Source organism: Panicum virgatum, chromosome 3K (assembly GCF_016808335.1).
Source record: "Panicum virgatum strain AP13 chromosome 3K, P.virgatum_v5, whole genome shotgun sequence".
Taxonomy (NCBI): Eukaryota; Viridiplantae; Streptophyta; class Magnoliopsida; order Poales; family Poaceae; genus Panicum; species Panicum virgatum.
The window spans coordinates 44610346-44631582 of record NC_053138.1 but is presented as its reverse complement, the minus strand read 5'-3'; the positions used below and the strand labels follow the sequence as shown (position 1 = coordinate 44631582).

The following is a 21237-nucleotide window of genomic DNA, read 5'->3' as shown; positions in this document are numbered from 1 at the left end:
TGCTACCGGTGACTTCTGAAGCAGCTGCTAGAGTAGTTCTGCCTTTTGCTGAAGTTGGTGAGGGTGTATTAGCTAATCTTGCTACGGCGTTGAACTTTGATCCCCCTTGACCCAGCGAGTGCGCTGTGGAACAATGTAAACGCTGAATTTGGATGCTAAACTTGTGATGCTTTGTTTCCTTGAAATAAAGCTCGGGTAATATTCATCCATGCGCATAAAATATTATAATCTTTATATATTTAGTTAGTGTAGAATAACTACATTTTCAACGATGTAATCTTTGTGCTAAAGTTGTTATTAATTTCCTGACATGATTAGGTTGAGTCATGTGCCATCTATCCCGGCCAGATATAGGATTGTTCATCACTGCATTGCACACAATCGTTGAGCCACTAGAGAACTACACTATTTCCATGTACGAAAGTATGCATCGTGAAAAACAATCTACTAGCTACATTGTTGGAGACGCACTGAGAGAGAGAGGTAACGGGGCAATTCAAAAGAGAAATGGGAATAATTAAGTAGTTGGTCATACATGCACGCGTAGAAAAACAAAACCGTGGACAACTCAGAGCAACCGATCATCAACCACAAAGTGCACCATGCATGTAATGTACTGGCATCCTGGGCCGTGTTTGGTTGCAGCCTGTAAATTTTTTGAAAAGGCATCTTTCTATATTTGAAGTTCTAAATATAGACTAATCACAAAAATAATTACAGAACTCGTCTGTAAATCGCGAGACAAATCTAATGAGCCTAATTAATCCATCATTAGAGGTTATTTACTGTAGCATCACGGTAGCAATTTAGCATCTAATTACAGCCTAATTAGGTTCATTAGATTCGTCTCGCCATTTACAGACAGCAGTCGCAATGCGTTTTTTATTTCGTCTAGATTTAAATCTCCATGCAAGTGCCGGAAATTTTTTTTTGGAATTTGGAATTTTGTAACTGAACACGGCCCTGATTAGAAGGTATCACAGCACAGCTAGACTAGCTGTTCCGTTGTCCACAAGGTGCAACCGTGCAACACACGGACCATGCATCCCTGTGTACGACGAAATAGGTAGCAACTAGCAAGAGAGCACGGTGGCAGAAAGGTGATGGTCTACGCATGTGTGTGATCGGATAGCCTTCTGGTCTTCTGGATGTGCTGGTGCTCCCGGTCGTCGTCTCTTCTTTCCATACGCCGCGGAAAAGCAGGACGAAAAGCCTAGTTCGGAGTACATGACAAGAGGATATGATAGTGCATGCCACGGGGCCAGGGGACGGGAGACCCGCTGCGGTCTGTCTCTTCACGTCAGGCGACGCAGTTGAGCCCCACGCAGCCCATCCACAGGCTCCTCACATTCTTCCTCTGCGAACACAAAAAGATGAAAAGAAAATTATTATTAGGATCGAGATGCATCGGGCCTACAAAGTCAACTAACTCCGTGTCTCTCTTGGCCGCTTCCTCTGTATTTCAATTTTGTTGCTTGGACCTAACCTTGTAGGAGTTTTTAAAAACTTGAAGAAGGTTCAGTCTCCAGATGCAAGCACCAAGCATGAAGCTGGACTATCCATGCTTTGAATGGAACATATATAAAAAGTGCACAAGCATTTCACATTTACATATTTCTTCGTAGAATCTATTTGGACGAGTGAACAAAGCCTGCTTCCAAAGTTAAGTGTTGATCTAAAAATAGTGAAGTAACTGTCCAGTTGGCAGGTAGCTATAGAGGGAAGAAAAGAGCAGAGAATAGAGAGAAGTGAGCCGTCGTACCGGTTTGCCCTTCTTGGGGAGCAGATCGGGATGGACCTTGTACAGGTCCTCGTCCACCGACCTCACCACCCGGGGCCTCCTCGGCGCGCGGGGCCCGCCGTCAGCCACCAGCGGCGCCCCCTGCTGCCGCCTCCTGCTCACCGCGTGGACGACCTGCTGCTGCTGGTGGCTCTCCATCGCGCTGCGCGCCTGAGAAAAAGACGGAGCCATCACATCAAGAGAAGCAACAAAAACAAGGGTCAGAGCAGCTGCCACACAGGGCTCTGAGATCGTGAGAGATCACGGGGTGCATTGCACGTACGCACTACCTTCTTGGCCGGCTTGTGCGGAGGCGGCGAGCCGGACGGCGACCTGCTGGAGAGCGCCGCCGCCTCGGTGCCGCCGTGGTGGTAGCAGCAGCGGCCCGCCCTGACGACGAGCCCGGCCTGCATCGCCGACTCGAAGTACTGCGTCATGGGCAGCTCCTCGCACTGCTGCTGGTTCCACTCCCCGAACACCGGGATCTGCTGCCGTCTCCTTCGTCCTCGCTGCTGCACATGCATCGTCCAAGAGGGCAAACGAATAGTTTAGTTGGAAATAGAAGAAGGCTATGATCGACTACACGCAAGATCTCGGCAGGACCGGTCGAGATCCAAATAAAGCAGCAGATCTGAAGGGTCGAACGTTGAAGCCATAGCTAGCTTATTACCTCCATGTCTGCTCGTCGTGAAGCTAATAAGATGGGAGGATGTATAAGATGGTTCTGACGATAATCTCGGAGAAGGAAGACGAGGGAGAAGAGCGAGGCCGCGGCAAGTGCTGGTTGCTTCCTTCTGCTCTGACTCTGAACGAGCGAAGAAGCCTTTTGGGGTGCTTTTTAACGCGTGGGCCACCAGCAGGGCTGCTGCATCAGCATGCATCAGCATTCAGGACCAATGAACTCGGCATGCATTAATTATTACAACAGCTCGGCTAGGCAGAATCTGTCAGCATGACCGTTTTATTGTAGATTCATAGTATGTTCTAAGACGACATCGTATTGTATCAGATGATGATATACTGCATGAGGAATATAATTTGTATATCTCTAAGGAACTTAATTTCCATCAAAATCTTAATTAATACGTCCAAAATATGCACGGAGTGAGTAGTATATTTGTACTCTAGGACACTCGCTGCCACCTCCTAGGCCAGCATTACCCTTGTCACGCACTCTTTGGCCAAAACCGTAATCTTGCTAGCACCTGTGCTGGCCTTGGATTCGGTCAGTGCGTGTCAGTTGGTCCAAGGCATTGTTTCAGTTTAGGTCATAAGTCCCGTCACATTGCATGTTTACACACTAATTAGGAGTACTAAATATAAATTTATTACAAAACTAATTTTATAAGTCGTGATTTAATCACGAGATGAATCTATTAAGCCTAATTAGTCTATAATTTGACCATCAATTGCTACATTAACCATCCACTAATCATGCATTAATTATAATTAATAGATTCGTCTAGAGCCCTAATTACAACTTATACAATTAGTTTTATATTAAATTGCCATCTGAACATTCGAATTGCCATCTAAATATTCGATGTGACAGCAACTTAAACTACTGGCTTTTGGCAACAATATATGCGCTTTCATTTAATTCGTTACAAAAAAAAGCCCAACACGTCCACTCTACTACTGTCATGGAGCACCGCAGAAAATTAAAGGGTATTACTTAATAAATTAATGGGTAGTATTCCATAATGCCGGCCGATTCCGTGCATTTCCTTCCCCTCATTTTTGTTTCACACAACGCACACAAACTGCTTACTATTAGCGGAGAAAGAAAAAGAAAATCAGGCAGCAGTCCAGCACCCGAGGAGAGGACAACCTCCAGCGCTTTGACTTGGCCATCTCCCTTTCTTTTGCTGTGTGTCCACAAGCTGCCAAATGCAGGCCGGCCGAGCGCGCGCGAGCAGAGGCGCGCCGCCGTGGCGTCGTCGCGACGCTAGCTGAGCTGAGCTTTCCACCCCGTAAACACAAAAAAACCGTAAATTTAAAATTTTGCAAAGGAATTTTGTTAATTTAAAGTAATAAATAAAGTCTATTTATAAAACTTTTTACATAAATGGGCTGTAAATCACGAGACGAATCTAATGAACCTACTTAATCCATGATTGCAACAGTGATGCTACAGTACCCCCGCTAATTAATGCTTAATCATGGATTAATTAACATCATTAGATTCGTCTTGCGATTTACAACCCATCTGTGTAAAAAAAATTTATAAATATATTTCATTTAGTACTTCAAATTGGCAAGATTTCTTCGTAAAAAAATTTTGTGTTTACATATAAAGAGAACTAAACAGTGCCTGAGCCTGCGCGGCCGATCGAGCCGGTCGTCGCGCGGGTTGGAATGTGCACGCCCCTCTGGCCTCTGCCGCTGCGTGCGTGCGCCTAGGCCGGCGTTGAATTTCTACCCGCGCAGCGCAGCGCGGCGCGCGGCGACGACAGGCCCGGCCGGCGCCCTCGTTGGCCGTTCTGCCGGGCCGGCGCCAATCCGCGGCGGCCAGGTCCGTCGCCGCCGCGCGTCCCCAGGCGGCAGCCGCGTCACGTGACCGCGTCGCCCGGGCTGCGCGACGCTGCCGGGGCGCGAGGCCGAGGCTTTGGTTCCGTGGAGTGGCCGCAGCCAGCGAGCGCGCCTAGTACCTTCCATGCACGTACTCTAGTTCATTCACTGCTGGGGAAAAAATGGGAATGCGAGGCGGGTACGGGGCCGGGGTTCTTCACCTGCTTCGAAGTCAAAGGGGGGGGGGGGGGGGGGGGTGCCTCGGCCGCCGCAGCGCTCCTGTCGCCGGAAAATTAGGGTGTCGGAGATGGGCGTAGTAGTAGTACTATCTTTTAAATTGGTACTTGTAGCAAATAATTTTTGCAGACGGGGTTCTCGGCGAAAAAAGTTGGTTCGTCTCCTGTTCGGCACGGATGCCACCAGGAGGTGCGCCGCTCGCTCGACGGCCCGTGGTCTCGCCGTCGGCCCACCCCAGATGGGCCTGGGCTGTGGCCGAGCTTGCTTGCCTGTTGCCGCCTCCAATGTTAATGTCTACCGTGGCTGTCTGCTTGGGCCCTCATGCAAAGGAGCCCATAGGGGAGTTCGTGCCTTCGCGGCCTGGCCCGGCCCAGTGGTGCTCGAGGGCTGCGGCAGTGCGGTTGCCACGCTGCGGCCGATAGACCTTGCCAAGTGGGCAAAGATAAACAATGTACTTCAACCTAACTAATTTGTGAAATTCTAAAAAAAAGGAATTAATTTTGTCAAATTATTTCAAAAATGAATATATGCCCGACTGGTATGGCATAAACTTGATTACATTCATTCTGTTTTCTATGGAATAGGAGGGGAGCGCTCTCCTACTGGTTATAACTCTATAAGAAAGAAAGAGTTTAAGTTACAAGAACGAGCAAAAGAGCAGAAGAAAAGGAAAAACAAGAAGAAGAAGCAACAGATACTGTCTGGCCATATTTTGATACCTGATCGTGAAGTACTCCTTTGCCCTATGAATAACCATGGCAAGCTCATAATAAAAGAAGCTTTCATATTTTCATTAATAATATATTCATGGTGCTATTCTCTACATAAACAAATGTACAGAAATGTAAATATTAGTTCGAATTTTCAGGAATATTTAATTGTTTATCCATTGTTGTCATTCATCTGGATTGGATTCATGTGGTTTTCCTAACACTGCCGAAAGGTACATATTCCTTGCAATAGTTGGCTGTTATTAACACGGAAAACCTAAACATGTTCTATATGAATATGATAGTTCCAAACTAAATCTAAACAAAAATCCCCCCTCTACACCCATTGCCTTCATCATGGATAGTTAAATTTAGGGTTAATTGGATCCATACCGTTACAAATTTCCAACTTCTAAGTTATATCAATACAATTCATGTATTCAAATTCGTTAGAGTCCTGAAACATGTCATTTTCTATGTCTCCGACGACATGCAGGTATCAGTATCACTGTATAGATTAAAATACCCATACTATGATCCTCCCTCTTCACTCGCTGACATATGGCCCCACATACATGTCATCCCCTTCCTCCATCCTTTGTTCTTCTTCATATCCTCCTCAAGCTCCATGTTAGGCTGCATGTCTTGCCCACGATCGGCGGTTGCGTGCATTCACCCGCTTCCAGTCGCCGCACCACGGGAGAATGCTACTCGGGTGGCTCGGGCTTGTGTGAGCGATGAGCTAGTGGCACGGATGGGCGCACCAGACTAGAGGACGACGCCATGAAGGAGAAGCTAACTTGCAGGACTCACATGTCAACGAGTGGAGAGAGAAGCAACATGTGGTGTTTTGGTCCATACCAAAGATGCGTACGCGTATAGTGCTTTGACAGTGGGCCTAGGCACCCAAAACATGTAGAAAATGGCAAGAATCGACGAAGAATTATAATGGCAAGTTTTAGAATAGGTGAATTGTAATGGTTTTAGAACTTCGAAAATTGTAGTGGCATGGATTCAATTAACCTTTAAATAATTTAACAATTCGATGACCATTGACAATGAGTCTTGCACCCGCATCATAACACCTAAGATATCATATAGTATGTTAGTTAGGAACTCAAGAACAGATACAATGGAATTTACCAATTAAGTTACCACATGTATACTCTAATGATAAGGCATACACAGGGTTCAAGCCGTTAACAAGGCGATCCTATTGCTAATAGGTGAAAGTACTAATTTTAACACTAGCTCATCCAAATAGAAAACGATAATGGGGTGAGCTAAACTTTAGCCAAGACTCTAAAATTTTAGAGTGCGTGTAAGTGCTAATTGCTAATAATATGTGCTAAAGTTTAGCACTCAAATTTAGCTCCTCCAAATAGGGTCTCAATCTAGCTAGCATGAAAAACTGCAATAGTCTGACGCTAGCGCTTGACGAACACGCTGATTCGCTGAACGATCTCAAATTCTCAAATCTCAATTGCTCCCTGATGTCTGAGCTGAAGAATCTGTCCTGTGGGCACTAACCTGCCTCTCCTGCACCTGCTTCTCCAACCGGGCGTTCCTTGCCATCTCCTCTTCCACCTCCGTGCTGAGCTCCTCAACCTTGTGCTCCAGCTGCCGCACGTACCCGAGCAGCATCTCCTCCCCTGGATCAGCAGCTGCCATGCCGCCGCATCCATTAATGCCGCCGTCGGCGACGTGGCAGCCGCCGCTCTCCAGCACGTGCATCACCATGCCCCTCTGCACCTCCAGGCTCTCCAAGATGGTCATCAGCTGCGGAACCACCACCTCCTTAAACCCTGTCGCCGCCGCCTTCTCGTCGTCGTGGCTCCCTCGCGTCGCCGCCGCCGCCTTCTCGTCGTCGTGGCTCACTCGCGTCGCCGCCGCCGTCCGGGTACCCTCGTTGCCGTCTCCGGCGGAGTTGCTCTCCAGCTCGGCCGGGTCGTCTTCCTCTTCCTCCTCGTGGAACGGAAGGCGGCCGCGTCTCTTCTCCGCCGCCCCCGCCTCGGCCGGATCGAACTCGAGGTTCTCCTCGTTGAAGTTCCAGCCGCTAATCCGCCGGTTCCTGACGACGTCGACGCTGCCGGCGGCGTGGCGGCACGGCGAGACGCAGCGCGCGCCCTTGGCGCAGCCGCAGAGGTTGGCGGCGTCCTTGCACCGCTCCTCGATGCTCGGGACGGCGGCGAGGACGTTGCGGACGAGGTAGTCCCTGGAGCGGCAGCCCCTGAAGAAGGGGTGGCGGAGGAGCTTCTCCGCCGACGGCCTCCTGGCCGGCTCCTGGCAGAGGCAGGAGGACACCATGTCCTTGAACGCCTTGGAGAACTTCTTCTTCCTCTTGGCGGAGCCGGAGGCCGCCGGCTCGGCGTCCTCGAGGCGCACGCGGCTGGTGATCCGCATCAGCATCGACTTGGACGGCGGCAGGTGGGAGAGCGGCGGCCGGCCGTGCGCGAGCTCCAGCGCCGTGATGCCGAACGACCAGATGTCCGCCTTGATGCCGTAGCCGACGTGGGAGTGGATGACCTCGGGCGCCATCCAGTAGGGCGTCCCGGCGAGGTCGTTGAAGCACGACGACGAGCCGCCGAGGGCCGCCGGCGGCGCCGCGTGGGCGGGCCCGGAGGACGCCGCCGCCGCCGGTGCGGTCTCGTAGATGGAGGCCGAGACGCCGAAGTCGGCGAGCTTGACGGAGCCGTCGGAGTCGACGAGGATGTTGCCGGCCTTGATGTCGCGGTGGATGCGGCCCTGCCCGTGGAGGTAGCAGAGCGCGCGGAGCGTGTCCCGGAGCACGACGGCGACGCAGGGCTCCGGGAGGCCGTCGGGGAAGCCGTGGGAGAGGATGGAGTGGAGCGAGCCGGCGGCCATGAAGGGCATGACCACCCAAAGGTGGCTTCCGACGGCGAAGGAGCAGTGGGCGCGGAGCACGTTGCAGTGGGAGAGCAGGGCCATGGCCTTGGCCTCGCGCCACACGTCCTCGAGGTTGGCGCGGGAGCGCTCCAGGTCGATCGCCTTGATGGCCACCACCGCCGACGAGCCCAGCGGCAGGCACACCGCCTTGTACACCACCGCGCTCACGCCGCTCCCGATCTTGCACAGGAGGCGGTACGACTCCGCGCCCAGCGGGTACTTCACCTCGCCGCCGGCATCGCCCGCCATTGCTGATGGCGGCCGGAGCAGAGTGAGCAGCTGCAGCATCGATCGATCGCGCAGGGAACAAACTGGGAGACGACGACGAGGACTTTATATGGCCGGAACGGAAAGCGCGCGAAATGGTTGGAGCGAGTTGGGTCACGTACTCGATCAATCGATCGATCGACATGGTGAGCTCGATCTCGTGAACGTTAGCGGCGATGATGCTTCAGGTGAGAAGCTGATGTGGTGCCGGTCTAGTTCGTCGCACGTGAAAAGAGGAGGAAAAGCGAGGGTGAGCGTTGGGCGTTGTTGTCGGACGCAGAGCAGGGTTTCTCGTGAAGCAAGCTTTGCAGGGGAGGCTCATTTCGGATGGAGGTTGGTGTCTCATTTGTGGGCAGCAATGATCACGGACGCTATTCATCGCGCGTGCGGGTGGGATGTGCCACGTCGCAGAAGGCTGCCGCCGTTCCTGTTCATCTTCCTTGTTGAGGGCTGCGGTGGCCGGAGTTCGTGGAGCTCTGGGTGCGGGGTTGCCGGGGTCTGGTGGCCACCATCGAGTTTAGAAATGAGAGGTGGGGGATAGGGTCATAGGGAAGCTCGTTGCGAGAGGGCTGCCACAGGCCGACGGCGCTCCGAGGATAACCGGTGGCAGGATTTCAGCCAAGGGAGATTGATATCGCCGGGATGGTCGCGGGTGGCGGATCGGAGGTGGACTGGAGACGGCGACGACACCGCCAGGAGCCCAGGACGGTGGCCGGAGGGTGGCTGGGGCGTGTGTAGGCAAAATATAAACCACAAAACTACTACTATGTAATTCATATTTAACGGTAGACAGATCATAAGAGCTGAAACAAACTCATGTAAAAACCATCACACTTACATCAGTCTTACGTCCTCATGAAGACACGATGTAGTGCAGATCGTAGTTGGGGCAGCGCAGAACATAGTCAATCAGCTTCGAGCCCTACTGCGTACTAGTCACAAGTCACGTGGTTCCTCATGCAAAAACATACATGTGCGAGCGTGTGTTGTGTAAACCGGTCCCATTCTTTCCTTTGTTGTATATCCAACAACATAGGAGAGTTCTATTTAAGTTCGCTTGCACCAACTCAAACTAGCAGTATAGGACTACTAGATACCATGCACTCTTGCTTTGGAATTTCCTATTTTCCTGGAGGATCACCCAGTTGAAGATCAGTATATCACATCAAGCCAGACATGGGCCTATTTTCCAGCAGGGCGGTGGTGCTCCCGCGATTGGAGGCAGCGGCAATGAATAGACATTCCCGCAATGATCACCACTTCACCATCAACTATCGGAGGTGTTTGGTTTAATTTGAAGATCACATCAAGCCAACAAAAGGATCACACAGTTGAAGATCAGTAGATCACATCAAGCCAGACTGCAAGTTTTATGGTCATATACAAGTTGATTCCATAGTTGGAAGTGTAGATTTTACTAGCAGCATGTGCATATACGTGAAACATTCAACATTTAATCTGCTGCCAAGTTTACCATTTCAGCAAAATCACCCATGCATCCTTTACTTACAGCTGGTTTTTAAAGCCAGATCATCTTGGTGTTCAGAGAAAAGGGAACAGGCCAATTTCCGGCTGAACAATAACACTTCTCAGCGGTATGCATGCAAAGGCCATCATTCTGATGGCTGTGATACAAACAGTTTGGCTGTAAAGAAAAATGGAAACCCCTCAACCAATCTTTTACATTTATCTCTCGTCCATGAACAGTGGTCAAAGGATTTGTGATGTTGGTAAGTAGTAACATCACATATATGCATTATATACAGCTGTAGCCTATACCTTAAATCCTACGTCACACTATAATTTTTATATATGCACAAGTTTACCGTGTAACAAACCCTTAGTTCTCTGATGTACGAAATGGAGGTTTCCAGTTAAATGGCCTTGCAGTAACTGAACCGACATGAGTTCTGCACACAGCGAGTAAAAGTTAACTGCAGTAAAGTAATAGGTGTAGGACACAGGTAATAACAGCACAAAATAAGTGAAGTTAAGAAATCAACAGTCCCTTGCACAAGGGAAAAAAAACATACTGTTAACATGGAGTCTTTCCAATTTTCCACTCTCTGTTCCAGCTTCAATTGCTTCAACGATGTCCTATTCAATGCCTACAAAAACAGAAAAAAATCATAAGATAGAAAAATCAATATTATTTAAAGAGACCCAAAATTCAACTTCAGCTGCAATCGATTCCCTAATAGTGATCCTGCAAATAGAATTCATGACTTCCACGTCTCATCACCCTTCTTCCACGGGAATGCCAAGGCACTGTACACTCGCAGAGTCTAGCACAGGACATTTCAGATCGGTTGCAAATGAATTTGAAATTGAAACAAATACTCAACGACAGGAGTGCGGTTGACAAAACTCAAAAGAATGCAGAGAAATTATGGCTGAGTAGACAAGAAGATAGAGACCAATGGTGAAATATGCGTGGTGAAGTTACTTACGCATTGAGTCTTCTTTATATCACACTCAATGGATCTAATCCGCCTCATTGACTCCTCTATCAGGTTTTCCTTTTCTGGAGGAATTCTTGGAGATCGCTGGTTCAGCTCCATGACCATGTCCTCTAGCCTTTTTAGTCTCTCTAAGCATGGGGCCGTGCGATCTTTGTCAATGGGATCACTTGACTTCATGCCTGGCGTATGTACATGTTCACCTGTGGAACTCGTGTTAATGCAGTGAGAGGCTACCCTCCTTAGAGCAGAGAACAGTTGAGCCACTGAAAGGAGCCTCCATAGAAATACAAAGATAGCTTTAATCACATCTACAAGCAAGTTCAGCAATCGGTGATACCAAACAGGGTGGCACAACTGAAAACCTGCAAAGGATAATATAATCAGATGTGGTCCCCAAAAACAGAATAACAATAACGACAACGATAGCAACAAAAAGGGAAATACAGAAAAATTTTAAAAAAACAAAGAGTCGTGCTTCTGCTACTGCACCACCACTAACTCCTAAAAAAAAGGACCTAAACCAAACTAGGAGGAGCCAGGTGGCTTTATATTATTATATATATTAAGAAGAAAATAGGCACCCAAATTCGCCTTGACAAGGACTTGAACCTGGGTGGACTAGGTGAAGATCCACACCCTCAACTAACCAAACTGAGGCTCAGATTCCTACCAACAACTACTCTTTTTAATTATTTTTGAAAAACTACTCTTTTCAATATAAACCAACAGTACCACACAAATAACATTTCTCAAGATCCTGACACAATGAGCTGCTAATAGTTAATAAAAGGTATAATCAAATCTATGCTTCCACCTATCAACATTTACAAACCAAACAAATATCATAAACTGTTACAGAAAAAAAAATCATTTGCAGTGGTACTCAGAAGGTTCCTTATTAGAACAAACAACTTTTGCTATGACACAAGTAAACAAATGAAGATGACATTTATCTCCTCAATGAGACCAAATGTCAAAAGGCAGTGCAAGGGAAACAATAGGTTATTTCAGTATTATCAAGAAAATAATCAAGCACTACCTCCAGAAGCAGAAGATACAAAATGCTTTCAGACATCAGCTATAAATACTAAATAAAACTTCAATAATATGTAAATCACAGATTTGAGCAATCTCCAAACGTACATGTAACTGTTGAACTGACTGTAGTTAGCCTGGGAGTGACCACATTTTCCTTCCTAGTGACCTGGGGAGTGCATCATAAGGTGACAATTACATGTTATGGTTATAACTGGCTCGAAAGAAACAAATATCTGGAAATTCAAAATTGAACATGAAGAACTTTCAATTTCTACATTTTTTAATTAATATGCTTAATTTGATTACTTGATGTAAAATATTCACTGGGCTTATATTAATGCAGAAATAAATTAAAGACAAAACAGCATACCTATTTTAAACATCTACTTACATTTTAGAGTTTATTTATTTATTTATTTTGCATATCCTCCAAAGTCCAAACTGTTATTGCCAAGCTAGTTGGTAAAATCTGTATTTTTGTGATACATTGACACCCTTCGACTTTGTAGATATATAAGTTGCAGATCTAGCTGCAGTTTTGCAAAATTTTACTCTGAAGGTCAACATGTAATTGAGAAGGACATGTTCAGCCTGCCAAAGAAAAACATGGCTTATGTATGTGTTATAAATGAAAGGCGGAAAGGTCATTTTCTTAGTACTTAGTTTATGTGCTCAAAGCAGCGTGACCTAATTTGTATTGGAGGTAGCATGATTCTGGGGGCACAAATGTGTTATTCCCACATTCAAGGAACATGTTTGGTGTTCATTTAGGTACATTCAACTACAGCATGCTTCTCAATAACAGTAAGACAAAAGGTAACTTTAACAGCTGCCTAGCTTTGTGTGTGCACATGTGTATTATTGTGTATGTGTGTGTTGGAATGTATCTGAGAATGGAAATGGGGCATTTGGATCATAATACTAACAGGAGTATTAGGGGAAGATAGCATCTTGAGTGGAATGCTGGCTGAATCAGATGATTTGGAGTTCTCCAACTTCATTTGCACATCTGGCTCCATGTCCTGTAGACAAAAAACATGATGATAATTAGTAGTTATGATTTGGCACCATTGCAATAACTTGCAGAAACTGCATAACCTGACAAGCCAAATTCTCATTGGAGAGATGTCCGGTTTCCATTGGTGCTGATTCTGAAAGGTTATCTGACTAAAAAAGAAGTTTAATTATGACTTTGTATCATACAATGTCATATTACTAATAGAACATGTTTCAATAATCATACAGTCATCATCTGATTCCAGGGTCCTTTGTTTGACCTAAGACAGCCTCCCTCACGCGAGCAAGAGCAGGCGCCACCAAGAAAATCCGGCAGTTGACTGCATTTTGTAAAAAAAAAAGGAAATGTGAACGAAATGGCCTCATTTCACAAAAAAACTGCGCCATTGTGTAATGTTCAAAATAACAAAAAAATATATGTAAACCAGTATGTATATCAAAACCTAGTACAAAGAGAGGCATGAAAAAATGCCAGGCCATCACATATTGCCCTACCATTGGTTCCAGCGTGAGTTTAGCAAAATGGAGGGAGGGATGGTGGGGCAGTGGCCAGCCAGGCCGCCGGAGAGTTTAGGGTTTTAACCCCTCCACTCCGGCTTTCCCTTTATTGATAGACTACCTCTAATAGGCTAACTTGATGCCCAAGTAATCTACTACAGTCTGGAATAATCTAAAAGGCACAAATATACTTTCCGCATAGTGGAATATCCTAATCTACTAAACGGCCAAGTAATAATATGTTGCTTTGAACAGTGCTGTGCCCTGTCTGAGCTTACTGGGCGCATGCAAGCCTTGGGCAAAATATGCGCCATTAAAGGGATCCATTGCATAGATCCTACCTCATTCTCAGAAAGAATAGAACTGAAAAGACATGTAAATTTGTCTTTCACAGAAGTTCTTAGATAAATAACTAAGATTCCCAATATCAACATCTATTCAGTTGTTGACAATCCCATAATTAAAAAGGAGAAAAATATTACTACAGAAACACGTGGACTAAATTCCAATAACCTTTATAGCACATCAATTAGTGGTTATAAAATTTGTAACAAAGAAGATATATACACATCAGAAAGAAAGGTGCCAAACCTCTTATCAATTTGTTCAAGCAGTCTGCATTGGTATGCTTCTCCCAATACCTGCAATTATGGAATCAAAGTATTAAGAATTCCATAACCTCGATTTGCAAGCATTCTTGCAAGTTCCATATCTATCTAACCTCTATCTTTTCAGCTGTATTTGGATCAATTAAACCTCTCAAAGCACCCCACAATAATCTAAAACCACTGCCAGCATTAACAATGAACATCCTATGCAAAATCTGCACACGAAAACTCATTAGATGAATATCAACAAATCCATATGTTGAAATAGATAGGTGTTAAATTACCTCAGGATAATTGTCTCCATCTATTTTGTTTATATGAAGTACAACCTCACGAGCCAATTTGCTGACTTTCATCCAGTTCTGCATTATCAAATGTCATCACCAAGAAACTGAAAATTATATCTGCATCATCATCAAAATAATCAACAACGTACCACTCCTTTCACATCAAGTATTGTTATTATGGTATCAACATGCTTCTTTGATGCTACAGAACATGCTGGATACTTCTCAGCAAAGAGCCTCTCAAGTGACTGAACATGATATTTTAAGAATCTCTCCACTGTTGTCACATTCAAGAGCTTAGTTGGGTCGACCTTCCCAAGTATCTCAATGTAAATAGGTCTACCATCTCTATCCACTCCATGAAAGCCATGTGGATAATAAAGAAGAACATCTTCTAGTTCGTCGAATACAAAATCCTGAAATGTCTCTTCACTGTTATCACACGATCTTCAGAATAATAGGTGTTGAGGTTGATTAGAATAGTCAGAATATATATTGCAACAAGAGACCAAGGTCACCACAGGAAGCTTATGCAATGAAGCAAGAAATTTAGTACACAGTTAATGCAGCCAAAAGGTGCAGTGAACCAGGCAAAAGCTGCAATGTGCAACCTCCAAAAAGACCCAGCTGTATATATGACAAAGCATAAATTCTATAGGAAAAACAATAACGACAAATCTTTAAAACTTCGGATCTTTCAATTTAAAAAATTGGATAAATGATAAGTGTTTTATGAAATATTGACTCTTTTCTTTCAGTTGACAGGAAAATGTGCAGGTTACAGGGCAACTGAAATAAATCACAGAATGTTGCAGTTTCTTTAATAGGAAATTTTGCACCTTGGTATTTATCATAATAGCAGCCCAGGCCTGTGGCACCTGTGGTTGGTTTGGGGCTCCTAGGGATACTTGCAATGGTCACCCCTTGTGGTTGGCAGGTTACGATTCGGCCCTATTGGTTGAAGCTGGGGTTCGGGGGTTCTCTCGGCCAGTTTGACTGAGGTTCCTTCTTAGTAAAAAAAACTCTGGGGACGGTCTTCCCCAACTGGCCTTGTTTTTTATTTATCATACTTTGGAGAATGAGAACATACAGTAAGAGTTGAATTGCCAAAACGAATCAGAGTATGCATTGATCAGATAAAATCGTTGTGTCTTTGATGGTCTTCATCCTAACCTAAAAGGACTTCTGTCCATTATTAGAGAAGAGCTGCACTTGTGGGGTTCAGCTGGGGCTCGAGGAATTCGTTATCTCCTAGCCCTGCTACCTAATGATTAGGAGGTTCGGTGTTTTTCCTTTAGGTCAGGTCCTGCCTGTTTTGAGAGTATAGTGTGTTCGAGAAAAAAGATAAAAGTGCAAAAACTTTTGCAAGAGGATCTGCTTTCATTTAATCCTTTGTTATCAATACTGTTGCAAGAAAAACATAATTAAATCTGGATCCATGGAGGAAGATAGCCACCACAGCTTCCTTAATCGTTGAGCAAAGGCCCTAAAAGGTGACAGACACCATGGCTTTTTCTTTCTCTGGAAGCAGTTATCTCAGCAAGGGGCCTTTTATTGTGAGAAGAACATAAATGGAAGCTATAAATATCAGTCATTTTAACCAAGAATTTCGAACATGTAACATTGGTGTCTTAATCAGATCAGCAGTGATCCTCTGACTGAAAACTGGAATTTGAAAATAAATTTTCTATACAATCATCGCAATCTGTATGAGAGAATATCTAATAATAGCAATTTGATTGAGGTATAATTACACCTATAAACCAGAAAGATAAATCTTTAGTGTTTTGGCACGTTTCTTTTGATTGAACCCTTCAACTATATAGCTAGAATGTATATACACATCAATACGCTTAGAAAACAAAACTTACTGTCAGGATAGAATCTGCACCAAATTCTTTTCTCCATTTTAGCATTTCCGACCACATGTCTATTGTCTTGTCACTATCAAATCCCCTTGCCTTTAGAAATCTGCAATAACATAAGCCAGGTGAGTAAAAGAACTATACTGGTATAGTCTTGAGAAAGGTAAGAAACATAAAATTGTAAATAAAACTATATCTAGGGAACAGAACTATTAATTGTTGGTTTGGGCCCTCCTACTAGGTGGTAGTTGCAGTGATCGCTAACCCAGTGGGTCGTGGTCGGCTTAGGTTACGGTGCAGCCCTATAGAGTGACGCTGGGGTTCGGGGGGTTTTCTCGACCGGCTTGGCTGAGATTTCTTCTTAGTGCAATGCCATGGGGGCAGTCTTCCCCCGCTGGTCGATTTTTTTATATTACCGAGTAAATACAACTTTATGTGCAGGAACATTTGCCTAAAATCCCTGAAGGACAATGCCCAGGGATTGCTGTTAGCATCATTGCAACCTTGTTTAGCTTCAAGAGGCTGATGGGCTACCAAACTTTGAAAGACACTACAAAGACTTGTCACATTTTCATGCATGGTAGTATTACTAGACTCTTTATTGGGTAGCTTTTGTGCTTTTATCATTCTACTACGTCTGGTCCAGTTGTCAAGCTTGTTAAATACTTTGGCTATGAGGCCCTCATAATCGAGTTGCCATTTTCCTGAGCAACATAAGGGATACAAAAAGAAAATGAGATACTTTCTCAGCAAATGTCAGATAAATTCAGCGGGGACAGAAAGAAAGCTCTCGATACATTATGACACTCTGTGATATACCCCAGTATGGTAGAACCAGGCAACCAGCACTACTACTTTTGATGTCCAAGAAAATCTCGATCAAAATCTAACTCAAAATCCCAATCCAAATTCTACTCTCAGCATCCCAATGTACTAGTCCTCCTGGTTAAGCTAGCAAAGGTAGCTGCATTTAGCATAGGAGCATGACAGACACCCATCAGGCTCCAACTTCTAACCATGGTCATTTACCAGTGACCTGCCACTACATGGAGGTCAACTTGCCACTCATCATTGAGGCAAACGTTCTTGTGAAATCCTAGCCCTGAAGATGGAGACAAACAGGAAGCCCATTTTCCCTCTTGGAAGGAGCATAGCCTGTAACCCCATCTGTTTTCTAGCTCACGACCCACCGATTTCTTCCTCCTAGGTGCATTTACTCATTTTGTGCTTCAATGTTGCATGTTCTTTTCTAGTAGGTAGTACATTTAATTAGTTCATTTTTTTCTCTAATATACAGGAGAATGAATATAATTTTATGAAGGAAGAGAAAAGTAGATAAGTGCAAATCGAACAACATAACACCACACCACATCTCACAAGAAATCAGTACATGCAACTGACTTAAGAAATAAACAACCCAACCTAAACCAAACAACAAGGCCGCAAGGGTAACCCTCTGAGAAATAAACAACACAACATGCACGCAATTGAAGGCTTTTCCGGTTTGCTTGTCCACCTGTCTGAGGGATCGGCTCCACAATCCTGAAAACAGCTAACATAAGGAGGCGGTGCCATCTGCCATGAATTCAAGCCTCACTTGCTGGACTATGAAGAACCAGACTTGCCACAAGAACACATGAGAGATGAGAAGGCGCTGCATGATTTCATCCCTTTGATCACAAAGAAGGCAGCAAGAAGGGTGAGGAAGGCCTCACTTGGGCAGCCTACTAGCTGTCCAGCAGCAATTCAGTAGAGCCAACCACAGGGAAAATTTACCCATGCGCAGTGGCCAGGATGCAAATTCTACAGCAAGCCACGAATTTGTTCATCTTTTAACCCTAGGATGATATGTGGAGTTCTGAAATTCCTGATCTGCACAGAGTAGCTGTAGGACCTCCCTGTTAAGCATCAACAGCTATTGCTCTACTGTCACCCCAGCTGCTCTTCTACCTTGCACACCATGTCTGTGTCAGCCTCTTTAGCTCTCAAGGGGCGCCAGGAAATGATCTAGGCACTAGGACATTATATGGAATAATGAGTTAATTCTGGAGATAGATACTGTAGGAAGCGTGCAGTTCAGATGCAAGTATGCCTGGAATACAGAGACAGCTGTAGCGAAGTTAAACGAACCTTGCTTTAAATACCTTGAGTGTGATCAGTGTGTGCAGTGTCCAAAATCTTCATAAGGACCAACTCCCACATGGAATGAGACTGAAAATGCAATTATGCATAGGCCCTCTCTTACATCCCCATCATTGGTTCATGTAAAAAGCTTAACCCAGAGGTGCCCCAGACCTATTTCGGATAATGTGGTACTAATCCCGCTACACCAGGATATAGGTGCCCCAGACCTATCTCGAACACAAATTAAGGTTGCAGTTACTGAAGGAGATGAGTAGGCAACATGGCCTTGCTATTTGGTAGGATAGGAAGCAAGGAATATAGTTTCATCAAGGTAACTGAGTTCTCAATGTCTCCTAGATTCTCTGCATTCTTTCTAAGATTTTTAGAATATATATACTTTCCTAACAACATGTTCCTGATTTTAAAAACTGCATATGGTGATAGGGAACATATCAGGTGCAAACCAACCTCTCCGTGCAAACTATGAAAACTTCAGTCTGGGCCATCAGATCAACATCCAAGGGGAGGGGGCGCAGAGAGGTGGGAGGGGGGATTTGCAAAAGTGTGATTACCCAATCCAAGGGTGGGTCCAGATTGTAAAATTATCCAATCCCCCGTACCTCTTGGATGTTGATCCAATGACTCAGATTGAAGTTTCCATGGTTTGCACGGAAAGGTTGGTGTGCACCTGATACATTCCCATGGTGATATAGCCATACACATAAGCTGTGTAACATATGGCCTTATATGAACTTTCCATGAATGCATCTTAGAGGCTTTGATATATTTTTAGATGTTGGTATGTGGTTTATTCCAAAGTGTAGCTGGGACATGCTACAAACAGTTGAAATGTAGTGATTTAAAGACAATATGATGTTAATCTTGGTGAATGTAAGGAAAACTGCCATGCAGAAGATATCCGATTGAGATAAGAGAATTTCTCTTACAGAAAGCTTGCAGACAAGAATCAAAGAGAACTAAAAAGGGAACCAGATATATTCATGTCCAATTTTAGTGATGTGGTGTCAAACAACTCCAGCTACAGTATCACCGACAAACACCTTTTGCAATATAGTTACTTTCACCAGATACAGAACAAGTACCAAAAGTCCGAAACAATTCAATTTGACCAAATTTAATTGCACTTTTCTTTGAGGAAATTTCACTGATAATTTTGAAGTTTGAACTGCTTTATATAATTCCGTAAAATTGTTTCGATCATGGAATCAGGACAGATACTTTTGGCTTAAAACCTTTTGGTAGGTTTGGTTCTCGTGTTAAAAGTTAGCCCATCCCCTGCGAATAAATTGTTGTGAGACAAAATTTTATCCCAACTTTTAGCGACACAGTTTTGGTGGCTAAAATATAAATTCAGAACCCATTAAGAGTACAAATGCCAAATTTTGTTAAATTATATCAATACAAAATGCTTGATATGACACTTGACTGGTAACGACAGTTTTTAAGAAGTTACAGATGTGTGCATTTGTTCCCAACCAAGTGTTTCATACCTCAAGAAGCAAATCTCATCTCTCCAACCAGTTGGTTACAAGCATGAAAGAGACAGATGTAAGGAGTCACCACACAGCAGCTAACAGGCGCGCACACCCATTGAAGAAAATTCATTACTTTTGTTTTTGGAAAATTAATAAGCATCTAACATGGTTCATCTCCTGGTCCATTCCTGGAGAGAAAAAAAACATGGCATGCCTTTTCTTTTTGTGAACAGATGAAAGGAGGGATCAGTGTCAAGTTGTTAACCATCACACCTCAGATCAGACAGAAACCCAAGATTAACAGTCTATTATTCTTCTGGAGAGAAAAGCAATGAATGGTCGCCACAAAAATGCCTGGTGGCCAACTCCATAACAAAAACACAAGCCAGCCACACACACACCCCTTTAAAATTTGTGCTTTTTTTTTTATAAAAAAATTGAACCAAACTCCGAGAGAATAAGAAACAAGCAGAAATGGCATGGAGCGACAACCGCATACCTCCTCATGGTGTGTTTGTCATCAAACTTGGGCGGCAGCAGGTCGCGCGCGGCCAACGCCTCCCGGAGCTCCTCCACGGCCCTGGCCTCCTCCTCCGCCGCGCCGGCCCCCTCCATCCCGGCCCGCCCTCCCCTCTCCAACTCTTTCTCCTGCGCACAGATCGGCCAGCAAAGAGGTTACATACTACGCAAATAATTTGAGAAGGTCAGAACCGAATCTTGGGAGAAGAACGCTCTAGAAAAAAAGAGGAAAATTTCGATAAAGGCGGAGAAAGATCGAGACGCGCACGTACGCAGGTGAAGAAAGAGCCGAGAGGGGGGATGCTGGGTCCACCCTTTCGTGGTCGGTGCCGCGGCGGCCGGCGTGGTGGCCTCTGGGTGGATTCGGGAGGAGACGCGTCCAGATTTCTTTGCTATAGGAGATGACTAGTCGGATGCCAAAAAAAGGCTGGCCAGGGAGAGGAGGGCGGCCGGCCAGGACGGAGAAAGCCGCGAGCTTTCGGAAAGAACGAACCCAACGGTCTAACAACGGCTGCGGATACGCCTTCCTGGACGTGGCTGCGCCAGTTTATAATTTAGATACGGTCCAAACTCCAAACAAAAGAAGGGCCCGTTTGGCACCTTCGGCGGCTTCAGCTTCAGCTACAGCTACTGTACCAGTACGAAAACCACATTTTCTGACTTCTTTTTTTTTATCAAATACGTAAAAAAATTTGCACATTTTTGTAATTAAGATAGAAGAACGTAACCATACAATCGACGTGTTTTTTGAAAGTGCCCTAGCGGTCAACATGAATAGCCGGAGATGCTGAACCATTCTGGCGTACAACTGATCCAGAATTCGATATTACACAAGATATGCAACATACGCATGCGCAGTGGAGCAACATAAGAGGGTGCTTTATTTGCCTCTTCCGGCTTCTCAAGCTTCA

At 45.1% G+C, this 21237-nt stretch overlaps 3 protein-coding genes across 6 annotated transcripts; all 3 read right to left on the bottom strand.

Moving 5' to 3' along the window:
• Positions 1-830: 830 nt before the first annotated feature.
• On the bottom strand, positions 831-2569 carry LOC120699294. Of its 2 annotated transcripts, none has more exons than XM_039983252.1 (4): positions 2451-2569; positions 2071-2292; positions 1763-1951; positions 831-1357 (listed from the first exon to the last, which is right to left on the bottom strand). In XM_039983252.1, the coding sequence occupies exons 1-4, from the start codon at positions 2454-2456 to the stop codon at positions 1301-1303; spliced, it is 474 nt and encodes a 157-aa protein (XP_039839186.1). In that variant the 5' UTR covers positions 2457-2569; the 3' UTR covers positions 831-1300. The 2 variants fall into 2 exon arrangements, with proteins under 2 accessions (XP_039839186.1, XP_039839187.1); XM_039983253.1 differs by having other exon boundaries at positions 2071-2289.
• Positions 2570-6236: 3667 nt separating this feature from the next.
• LOC120699290 (serine/threonine-protein kinase BLUS1-like) lies at positions 6237-8886 on the bottom strand. Of its 2 annotated transcripts, XM_039983247.1 has the most exons (2): positions 7093-8883; positions 6237-7056 (listed from the first exon to the last, which is right to left on the bottom strand). In XM_039983247.1, exons 1-2 carry the CDS (start codon positions 8431-8433, stop codon positions 6718-6720), a joined length of 1680 nt encoding a protein of 559 aa, XP_039839181.1. In that variant the 5' UTR covers positions 8434-8883; the 3' UTR covers positions 6237-6717. The 2 variants fall into 2 exon arrangements, with proteins under 2 accessions (XP_039839181.1, XP_039839180.1); XM_039983246.1 differs by having other exon boundaries at positions 6237-8886.
• Positions 8887-9857: 971 nt separating this feature from the next.
• On the bottom strand, positions 9858-20807 carry LOC120699291 (phosphatidylinositol/phosphatidylcholine transfer protein SFH9-like). Of its 2 annotated transcripts, XM_039983248.1 has the most exons (14): positions 20599-20807; positions 20307-20455; positions 16194-16293; positions 14472-14738; positions 14320-14397; positions 14149-14250; positions 14019-14068; positions 13156-13249; positions 13011-13079; positions 12839-12934; positions 12018-12078; positions 10863-11236; positions 10446-10520; positions 9858-10322 (listed from the first exon to the last, which is right to left on the bottom strand). In XM_039983248.1, exons 2-14 carry the CDS (start codon positions 20420-20422, stop codon positions 10287-10289), a joined length of 1518 nt encoding a protein of 505 aa, XP_039839182.1. In that variant the 5' UTR covers positions 20423-20455; positions 20599-20807; the 3' UTR covers positions 9858-10286. The 2 variants fall into 2 exon arrangements, with proteins under 2 accessions (XP_039839182.1, XP_039839183.1); XM_039983249.1 differs by lacking the exon at positions 20599-20807 and having other exon boundaries at positions 20307-20580.
• Positions 20808-21237: the final 430 nt, after the last annotated feature.